Consider the following 11557-nt stretch of genomic DNA (forward strand, 5'->3'; position numbering starts at 1 on the left):
AAGCAAGTGGTTAACAATAACACATCTGAGAGCACAGCAGTGCATTTCTAAGAAACCTGCTTTTGAGATCAAAGGATACTTGCAGGACCAGAAAATCTTAGACAGCTATCATTTAGGTGCTTATTCATGTGCTCAGGCAAGCCCTCCTGTTAGCTGCTTGGACCTCCAGAATATGCACTTGAATAACCAAGTCTGAATTTTAACTCTTTTGCTCCCAGCAACGGACTGTCATTCTGGCTAACGTTGCCCATCATGAAGGCTACTGCTTTCTTATTTCAGTAGTAAAATGTACACCGGATGTTCGGAGTGACTTGAAACTCGGGGTGAGAAGAATGGTGTTAGACACACAAATCCTACTTCCCTTCCCCTTTTGAGTAACGCTGTCAAAACCGGGGAACTGTTCACCAGTGAGGAGCCCAGGAGTTGGCAACGCTTCCCAAACCGTGGAAGAACTGTCTCTGTTGATGATCTTTGCATATGAACGTTATTTCATGTAATTACAGCCCGTTTGAGTTTGAACCTGAGAAATGCACGCAGTAAAGGAAACAAATATGGGAGTAGAGTGTCTGTGCTCAAAAAGGTGGAGGAAGTAAGAGTAATGAAGTGAACGTAGTAAATTGGAGACTGGACAACATATTGTTCTCATACTGTGCTATTTGCCTTCTATAGAGCTGGCCTCTATAGGAGGATCATTTCATCTTGAAGTCTAGTCATGGAGCTTGCCTTAGAGTCCTTTATAAATATTAATAAATGATATTTTCATCGATAGGCTACAAATCATAGAAGATGCTGAAAAAGAATGGAGGAAAAAGTTAGAAAAAACTTGTAACCAGGGATATCTCCATGCAAAAAGGCACCTAATATACAGCGCGAGTTAATCTAAAAAATGGGGTTTCAGCAGCAAATCTTTATTACCCGAAGCGGTCTCATTATGCTGTTTCACCTGAAGCTATCAACACCGCTTGTTGGTTTAATTCCAAGAGAGCAACATGTCGGAGCCAAGTGGAGTCCACCTTCGGTTTATAAGCCACAGGCCTGACGCTGACCTCACCTATTTTAGAGCCTCGTTAGCTTTACTGGGCCTGATTCTGATGTGACGTCAATTTTCCCGCCGTGTAAATAGATGTGCGTATTGTTCTGAGATGAAGTGCTCCTGATTTACACCAGTGCAGATAAGATTCCCGTGCTGGTTTATTCTGGTCCTGTGGTGAAAAAAGATTGCTTTCTCTGTCTTGGGTTCTGGGTCACGTCATTTGCATTATATTATACTCCTTTGAAGGTCTAAAATCAGCTCCACTAAGTTTTTTCAAAGAAGGGCTTTTGCACCAAGTCCCTTTTTGCTATTAAAGTCAAGCATGTCCATAGACCTAGGACAGCTTTTTCACTGATCTCGTTCCCCTTATTTTTGCTTTATCCTTGTTCCTTTTAGCAGTCTACATTTCTCCTAGGAAACCACCCATGTTACTGAATTTTCACATGTCTATTCTAGTGAGACGGTTGAAGCAGAGTGCTATAAAGCAACAGATGCTTACACTGGCACTTGTTTAAATCCCCAAGAAAACCCCAATTGCATGGTGATAAATGCATGGAAACCCATGTGTGATTCACTGAGGGGGAATGTTAGAGGCAGATGATAAAAGTGAACGCGCTCTATCTCCATTGAAACAATAGATAAGTTGTAACACAGCAGCACAATTATGTTGATCTCAATAATGACCTGAGGTTGTTAGTGCAAAAAGAATAATTTTAGTGGTATTATTTGCAGTTAGCTCAGTTTGTCAGCCCCTGAAACTTCCCCTCCGCTTTGAATACGAGGATTGCAGCAACGCTTACGGCCCGTTCCAAAATATCACTCGTTTATAATAAGCTCTTCTCTTTGTTTTGCAGTCCTGGTACCTGGGATAAAAGTCGCAGCTTCCCACCACCCACCGGACAGACCACCTGACCCCTTCCCAACTCTGTAACATGGAAGCAGCAGCAACACAGCGCAGTTACTTCACGTCAATGGAAGGGGAGACAAACAGATATCAACAGCAAACAACTAGTACATGGAAAAGGCAAACGTTATGGTTGAATAGCAAAGGCCATAACTTTTTTGAGATTTTTTTAGACACCTTAGGGACTGTTGTAATTTCTCATATGGTGCTGGAAATGGTTGGGCTTCATAATTTTTGAAGTGTTTCATTGGTAGTGTAAGCATTTGGTGACACTGGGTAGTACTAGCCTCTGCTGCTGCTTACCGACTCGCTGTTGTAACACACTTTCCATATGGAGCCTAACTGTTTTACAGTATTTTCATCAATTTTTTTCCCATGCAGGTGTGAGACTTCTTGAGAAATCATGAAACACACTTAAACTATAACTTTTGTAGTAGCTGAATTCTGCAATATATAACTTACAGGACAGACATAGAGCATGTTTTTCTGTAACATATCGGGAAAAAATTTGCAGGTTTGTTTTTTTGTTTGTTTGTTTTTTTACAGTCAGCACTTAGATACATAACAAAAATCATAAGAACATTTTCAACAGGTTTTTTTCCACTTGATTGCAGAGTGATTTAAAACATCAAACTACTACTATACACTAAAAGAAAAAGAAAAAAGTTTGAAATGCTGCACTTACATTAAAAAAAACATTTTTCAACAATTTTCAACAATTACACAAAAATTCACACAGAAATGGGGAAGTTGGTCTGTTTTGACAGAAACTGACAGGAATCAATCAAAACAATCGAATTTTGAATTGAGTAAAGTGCAATTTCATTGGATAGCTAAATATCTTTGTAAGATAGAGATTGTTGAAAATTCTATTTTTGTTTTCCAAGTCCTTCCACCCCGGGACTCTAAATTATTGGGGTAAAAAACAGCCTTGCAAGAAAAAGGGGAGCTATTTTTGCTTTTTATGTTTTTTATTGTTGAACTTGTATCCCTTTAAAACTGAAGGAAAAGTTAAAAAAATACAAATCTAATGGTGCTTTTACCACAATATGTTAACTACATTAAATGCTAATTAATCATTTTCTGTTATCAAAGCACATAACTAAAATTAAATCATAATATCTGTTAATTTTATAAGCTAAAAGTCACTATAATGAATTATGCCAATTCTGACAAATTTTACGTGTTTCCGGCAATATAGGGTTTATCAGTTCTCAAACACCTTGGGATTAATAGAGAGCAGTCCAGAAATTAAAACACCTTTGTGTCCCTGAACTGGTACATTTTCTGGACTACAAAGAAAACAATACTGAACGAATGCTGATACTACAACTTATGCCAGTTCAAAGCAAGGGCACTTGCTGAAAAAAAATAAAAAAGTTTGGACCCCGTACGTCCTGTATCTTATGTACAAAAAAAAAAGAAAAAAAGAAAAAAAAAAGAAAAAAAGAGTGCAAGTGATTTTTTTCTATCAGACAGCGGAGCGCCCCTTTGCTTCACATGCAACTTTAAGAAGGTTTCCTATACTATACATATATATACGTTCTGGTTGGCAAGTTCAGCTAATCAGAGAAAGTCTCTGCATGTTCTAGTGTTAGTAACTAATTTTTATATAGTTAATGTAGGGTAAAGTAGAGTGCATTAAGACACAATATTGTAATCCCTATTCCAGGCACTTGCCTTTAAACTATGTTTGTTCAGCCCTTCAGAAGGGTCTCTACTACTGTCCTATACAATCAAGTAACTGAAATTCTTGGGAAGACACTTTGCTCCTCATCTTTTCCCTGAAACAATTTTTTTTTTCTTAATTTGCACGAAACAAAAAAAAAAATTCCATATCAATGTGCCTTGCCCTGGATAGCGATTATTTGTGGAATTGTTGCACATGTTCCTATATTGAAGGGGGTTTTTCCCTAGTCAAGCATTCGGAGACACTTTTTGTAAATGTGACTTTTATGTCAGCCATCGTCAGTTTCAACATCTAGAATTAAATAGAATGTTAGTTGTTCCGCAGATATGAGTAGTGTTTATTGTCCTGTACGGTCAGTGGCAGTGCTATTCTGAGATCTGTAGATGCTAGATTATCAGTATTTTTGGATGTTGCTGCATTTTACATTTTATTTGGAGTCTTCCTTTTGTTTTGTTTTTCCCAGATATATGAAAATATGCAATACCTGCTTATATCATGTAGACGAGCTTAGCAATTATTAATTTTTCTTTTGATTTTTTTTTTTTTATTTGACCAAAGTTGGTGCTGCACTTGACGCAGTGTGTTTTAGGTGTTTGTCTTTGTACTTTTGTGATTTTGAATGCACATGCGGGAAGGGCTCTTCTTAGAGAAGCAGTCAAACTGTGAAGCACTAAGCTGAACCCTGCTTCAAGCAATTTTTGTTTTACAACTGTTCCTTTCACAAGCAAGCCTTAAAAAAAAAAAAAAAAACCTTCCTTTTTCTTCAGATCCCACACCCATTTTTATTAGCAGACTGCAATCAATCCACATTCAATAAAAGTATATAATGCCCATTTTTATATGCACGTTTTTAAACTTCCAAGTTCTGAAAATTGTTTACTGGTTATTCTCTATTTAAGGAAAAAATAAAATGTTTTGGATTTTCATATGTGTCTGATAAGTGGTTGAGTAGTCATTTTGCTCTATTGTATTGTGTGATTGTTAGTATATGGTATCACATCCTCTAGCCAGCATCCTTTGCCTTCCCTATAGCACTTAGCTGGGCATTACTTTATTAAGACATATGTGCACTAAAAAAAATAGCAGCTTTCAGTGCTTCACAGTGAAGGGAAAAAAGCCTAGACAAACATTTTGTCAGAACCTTGCTATAAGCCAAGGTATTACCAGTAAATTGGTTGTATATACAATAAAATTGCACCCTTTTTTAAACAAAACAAACTAAGCAATAGTTTGGGCAGTTAGTTGTTTTTAGTGAGCATGTTGTAGTCATGGCTGCAAAGAGAGAGAATTAAACTGCCCACTCAGAAGATATGTAATTTGTATGTTGTATAGTTTTATTGATTACACTGATTTATTCTACCCTATTTTATAATGCAGGACTTTTGTAATGTTGTTTAAATGAGGAAAAATTTCTGTCAAATTAGCTTAGGTGAATTTCTGATTGTTCGTTATAAAGGCAGCGTTCATAGAATTGCTTTTTTTTTCCTTTGGGAACTGGATTTAAGTTAAAAACTTTCCTGTTTCCTTTTTGTATGTATTTAAATACAGTTATTTTTCTTCTCTCAATGGTATAGCATATTCCTATGCTTGAGAAGTATAGGCTACTGAAGAACCATTGTAAATGGACATTACAGGTATGCTGTATTTTTTGAAGGTATTTTGTCGTATTAAGTTTGATGACGCTAAAGTTAGGGAATTCTGAGCAGAATTGCAGAAAAAAAATGTTTTAAAGGCTTTAAAACATTAGGTAGGCGGTCAAGGGTGTTAACCAACAGTGGTTGTAAAGTATTAAACACACTAAATTAAATTTTTGTTCACCTTATTATCATGCAGAAAACACAGCAGTTTGGTTCTGTTCAGGTATTGAGAACAAAACAGTGTTTTATTCCTCAAAGTAAAGCAAAAGAACGGAGATCTGAGCAAGACAGCTGCTTTTGGGGTGTGCAGTCTACAATAAAGAGAACAGGCAGGATTCAGGCGAACAATCTTAGTCCTTGAGTCAGAATTGCATTGTGTTCCCTTCTTCAAATTGTTTGATTCGTTTTTTTTAAAAGAATCACTTGAACAGGTCCCGTTCCCTGCTCCTCCCTCCCCACACCCCCAAAATCTGTTTCTGGAACAATTTTTGTCAGATGCACAAACACTGACCTGTATTCACTCACCCACCCGACTTCCAAGATTTAAAAAGTGCTTATCACAAATTGACTCCACCAGTTAATTGCTGTCTTTTCCCCTTTTCAGACTTGGGTTTTGTCATGCCGTGCACCCCAGTAAGGTCATTATTTATTCCTCTTCCTTTAGAATAAAACTTACGGAATAAAGTTAGGCAGCCATGGTACACTTTGTCTCTTATTTCTCCCTCCCCCACCTTAAAATTGAAGGGTAAAGGAAACGCAAACTTTCCACAACTCCACAGTATTCAGTCGGCCCACAGGAATATGCAAAATCCCTCTAACGTTTTATTTTCTTTCACTGTTTCTTTTTGTTCCGTATATTTTGCAGCTTTGTAGTAACAGTGTTATAAAATTAACTGTACAAAAAATACAAAAAAACCAGATACATAGCCTAAAACAGATTTTTTTTTCCCCTTGTGGTGATCTTTTTTTTTTCTTTTTTTTCTTTTTTTTTTTAAGAATGTCAGTTAATATTGTACTTTGCATTGTGTCTCTGGAAATATCTTTCTTTCTTTTTTTTTCTGTAGAAGGCCTCCATCGAACAAAAGTAAAACTATAACCGGCATGATAATGTAAGGAGAGCTTCAATGGCACCTAAAAAAATTTAAATAAACCTCATGAGGTCTCTTGGAGGAAGGTCTCATGAAGTGAACACTGCCTGCCTGCTAGGCAGGATTTTCATTAAATCAAGCTTACAATGCCAATTTTGTCTTGAAGTCAATGCATGTATTACTGTTTGACAGTAAACCCGGCTATGCCATCATCAAGTCCAAGGCTGTGCAATAGTCTAATTAGTATCGAGTACATTTTCCTTTTATTTTTTCCAATAAAAAAGCAGTGGGATGAAAATTGCTTTGATATATAGCAGGTAACATTGAAGCTATTCCATAGCACTTAACTGTAGTGAATACTGTGTCACCAATTCTGAAATCAATTTAATGTTTAATGCAAATCCATTACATGGTGCTATTACAGGCTGGCAAAATGATTTACAAAAATGTGACAACTTGGGCTCAATTCACTCTGCTTTCCAACAATGTAAATGCATAGCAGTGTTTATCTGCATGAGAACTATGCACTAATCTATCTGAAAAAAAATATATCAACTTTGGTATCTACTTTCCGTTTACTTCAATCCTTGCCTTTTTGGTCATTGTTATAATGCCAGCTTTAGGACAGAAAGAATTATAAGAAAACCAGCATAATACCTGATATATTAAAATGTAGTGCCTGTGAAATCTGTATTATATTGCTCTTCTGAAGTAAGATTTTTCTACACCGGTAGCCTTCGCTGTCTGTCAGAACCTTCTGATATAGGTGATGTAAAATAACCGTACAATATTAATGCATGCTATTCCATAATGCTTAGTGAGCTGTATGAATATTACTCAAAGTTATGTTAGTCTTTTTTTCTGACTTGGTTCTTGTCAGATAGGTTTAAAGATATTTCACTGAGAACGCAAATTCTGTCTTTTCTTGATTTGGGGAGTTTTCAGTATTTTGGAGGTATACATTTACTTAAATTCAGTATTACTTGTGTTTGGGTTTTTTTCTTTTTTTTTTCTTTTTTCTTCCTTTTTTTTTTCTTTTTTCCTGGAAGGCAGGACATGGTGTTTGAGGCCAGAAATCCGTGCCTGGTAACATTTTTGTCTTGAAAGCTACCATAAGAATTCCAAGAGCTTTCTATGAAGAACGTATGCATAAATTGAAGGGACAAGTCTAACGCCCATAAGTGACATTGAACTCATGTTGCAAGAGATTTCTTAATGGGCAGCGTTTAACCAGGTACCCGTGCTTGACCCTTCTTCACACCAGACCTCCTCATATAAAAAGAAAAACCATTTAAAAAAAAAAAAAAGAAAAAAAAAAGAAAACCTCATGTGGTTGTTTAGTTTCATGCACAGTTGCAATATTTTTCTTCAAACAGAACTGTACAAACTTTGGGCCCGATTCATAAAAGGCCATTTGCTATTAACACGGGATTTTGATGGGCAGTTCTCATCCAAATTTGAGGTCGCTTTCTGTCCAGAAAGGTGTTTTAGCAAGTCCTTCTCCCTGAGCACAAGCACCCGCCTGCCTTTTATGCCCTCAACCCAAGGATTACATAACCTTGCAATAGGAGCAGAATCAAGCAGAGAAAAAAACCAGGGTGGGGAGGAGAGAGGAAACAGAACACCATGTTCTGACACTTGAAATACAGTTGAGTTTTAAGAGGAAAGCAGAATGTATAGGACAGACCTATCCTATACTGTACTCTGGCCATTACATGGGTTTTATACATTAACGTACAACGCTACTTGACTACAGAAGAAATTAGTCTGTACCATAGCAAAACATCCTATAGCAAAATATGCTAGATGCGCTACCTCTGATCTCCACAGAAAAGGAAGACACTTGTATACAATGTGAACTTTTGTACTTTCTACAGTGTTTTTTTAAGGAAGACTATTTTCCACTTAGTTAATCTATTTTTAAGCTTATATATGAACAAAACTGTTTTGTTTAACCAAATCTCTGCTCTATCCCATTCTACAACCTAGTGATTTTTTTTTTGTTTTGTTAGAAGAAAGGGAATGACTGTGAATGGCTGTTGTTAGAATAGACTGTGGTAGGTAGACAGATTCCCCAGCTGTAGATCCTCTTTCTTTTCCACTAGTTATGTTACTGCTGTAGGGATGTAATATATAGTGGTGACTGCTACCTTGGAGTAAAGGCTTACAACGTTTTTTGCTGTGAACATGCAGTGAATGGGAAATACGCATTCTGTACCCGTATTTGGTTTCTTCCCGCAGTTAAGCATTCACCTAGCCCCTCTCCACATCACGAGACCTGTCCACTCAAGTCTCTCAATTTCAATTTTTAGTTTGGGGTACAAAACACTTCTAGTGGACATGTGCAAGATCTGCTGCAAATTCACATGACACCCGTGTTAATACCATGTTGTCTTCATGTTTTTATGAGTCAGGCCCCTTGTGCCTCTAGTATACTTGTATTGACTCATAGTTACCATTTTAGTTTTACTGTGTTCTGTGAAAAAAAATTGTAATTGGTTGAGAATCACTGTGGGCATCCATTCTTATTCAACTAAGTCTCCGCAGGTTTTTTGAGCTGGTGTGGATTAGTTTAACTCTTGTATTCAACCATTAGTGCTACCACCTTCTCACATTACAATACAATTACTGGAAGCAAGTACTGCATTTCCTATGCAACAAAAAAGGAAAATAAAAAATTGCTAATGCTACCAAGCTGTGTCGTTATTTACTTTGTACTGTGCACAGAAGTGTATTTGTGCGTTTATGGTGCCACGGTAGTTATTGCTGTTGAAACATTATCAGTGTGCGTAACGGAGCACTTTGGACCAGTCATGCATTGTAGTTTGTTCTGAGCTCTTCAGTTTTGTGGGTTCCAGTTCAATACCTGGGTCCCCAGTCACACAGACGTATAAATGTGTAACATAAGCTGTAGTGGCTCAGTTCTGTCACTGTCTTGTCTATAAACCTTCTTCCTTGTGCATAAATAGTTTACTCTTCAGTGAACTTCTGTAGGTTACATTATTCAAGATAAAGGTACAATCAGCCTTAAAAAAACCCATGTTTTGTAGAAATGGGCAGAGTAGATTAATTCATTTGAAAACAGTGGACTGCATCTTAGATACAGGTCACCTTTAAAGATGTCAGTATGCATCTGAAGGTCACTATGCAACAACTCTAGCTGACACACTTACCATTAGTGTTTGAATTTACTTTTTAGTACGTTTCTACATAGAGTTATTTTTTTAGGCGTTGTGAGCTGCATTATACTTATTACACCTCTAAACAGAAGGCTGATATAGAGCTAAAACAGAGACAGTTTTGAAGTTTTACCATCCAGGACGTTTGCTTAAAAAGATATTCCATTTTTTAAATTAACATTGGCAGAAAGTAACAGTTTGCTTTTGAGTGGCAAGTACTTTCTTATAGACTTCTGTATAGAAGTCAGCACTGGGTATATCACTAGATTAGAGCAACTGGGCATCTTTCTTATTTGGTATCATGCTAACAGGAGATACAAGCTACCTCTGAAATACACTGTACCTTTCTAAGTCACCCCACAGACATGCAGGTATTATATGAATTACTCTATACTGTTTTGAGGGGAATAAATGTTTTCCAATAAATGTTTGTTCTACACACACAAAACTCTTGTACTTTTTTTTTATATATACACATACCCATTTTTTTTTTAAATTCCTAAGTGGTCCAAATAGGCTCTGGCTGTTATGTGTGGCTGGGTCGTTGTAGCATCCTTGTTTGTGGCCATGTTCAATAACAAGGGGCTCAATTCTAATGGTAGCTACCTTCAATGTAAATCTGCAGCAGTTCCACCTTAATTCAAGGAGAAAAGACCTACTGGTTAACCTAATAGTGTTGTTACTCCTAAGTTTACATTGTGGTAAATAGAGGACATTTGTGACTATTAGCTTTGTTTTCTTCCTCTCTGATTGGTTGTGTCCTGCTAATGCAACGTGGCCCTATTTTTTACTCCATGGTATCCAGACAATCATATATTGTTTTCTAACTAGGCTGCAGTAGTTACTTGCAGATGTCATAAGAATTGCGATAATTTGGCCTTCAGAAGGTGTATAGATGAAGAAAGAGGAAGGACCTTTTAGAGTAGCACAGATGGAAGAGCAGCATACAAAAAACTCCCAAGCACCGCATTAGCAGCAAACGCATTGTTGGTAAGGGAGAGTGGAGAGTTACACCAAAAGGGGAAAGAAAAAGAAGTTTAAAATTATGTAGGACTTAGTAAGACAGACAAAAAAAATGTGGTGGAAGAGGGAAGCTACAGGAAAGATCCCAAGGGGAAAGTGACTGGTCTTTGGTGGTAGCGTTTGATAACCAACCACTTCCCACCTTTCCTTTGATGGGTGGTGACACTGGTGGCCGAGGTTGCAGGAATCTGGAGTGGTAGATAAGGGAACGAACAAAACGCATGGATGTTGGGATAGAAAGAACGCCTTAGAAATGGTTAAGAGGAGAAGGGGAAGGAGTCCAACATGGCTGGGATAAGCAAGTGACACTAGAAAATAAGCCCCAGTTTATGAGCAGTGCTAACAGGACAATGGAAGCAGTTTCATAAATAATTTCACAATTTCCAGTTTTAAACTGAACTTTCTTTTGAGTTTTTCCCCTGTGTTTATGATGTTTAAAAACTTTCCATTTTAGAAACTGTATTTTTTTTTATGCTCTGGGGCTCCAAACTTTATGTTATCACCTTCCTCCCATTTATTCTCCATTTTGGCACCTATTACATTTCCATGACTAAAAAGTCTGTGTGTAAAATAGCCAGGGACAATGGTTCTCGTTGTGGCTACAGGACAGGAAGTTAAGGATCTGTCTACCACTCTGCACAATCTTGAGCAAATCATCTATTCTCTTTGGACTCTCAATTTCCTCTACACTCAAAATAAGGGTAATAGGGCCTGCCTACTTTACAGTGCTAAATTCATGTCTATAAAGCACACTTTAGAGTAATAATAATATGCTCAATTTGAAATGCACAGTAGAAGAATACAAAATATGCCTATTACAATGGGGGTCCCGCTGACTAACAGAAAATATGAACCTTAGGTGAGAAAAACATATAGCAGTATTCATTATTTAGCAAAAAATAATGAAGCATTCTGCTGTTCCATGTAGTGGTGCAGTCGCTATCACAGGATCAGCTGATAGATGAAATACTGCTATTCTATGTTTAAGCCAATGTTGTCATAG

The 11557-nt window shown here is 37.1% G+C and overlaps 1 protein-coding gene across 7 annotated transcripts in view; it reads left to right on the plus strand.

Moving 5' to 3' along the window:
* Nucleotides 1-9042, plus strand: part of NFIA (nuclear factor I A) — a 308443-nt gene extending 299401 nt beyond the window's left edge. For all 7 annotated transcript variants that reach the window (XM_090049569.1, XM_090049573.1, XM_090049571.1 and 4 more), the window contains one exon: nucleotides 1888-9042. In XM_090049569.1, coding sequence (XP_089905695.1) covers nucleotides 1888-1905 — 18 coding nt within the window. In that variant the 3' untranslated portion in view covers nucleotides 1906-9042. The remainder of the gene's footprint in view (nucleotides 1-1887) is intronic.
* The last annotated feature ends 2515 nt before the right edge of the window (nucleotides 9043-11557 follow it).

Source organism: Crocodylus siamensis, chromosome 5, assembly GCF_052110815.1.
Source record: "Crocodylus siamensis isolate JL-2025a chromosome 5, ASM5211081v1, whole genome shotgun sequence".
NCBI lineage: Eukaryota > Metazoa > Chordata > Crocodylia > Crocodylidae > Crocodylus > Crocodylus siamensis.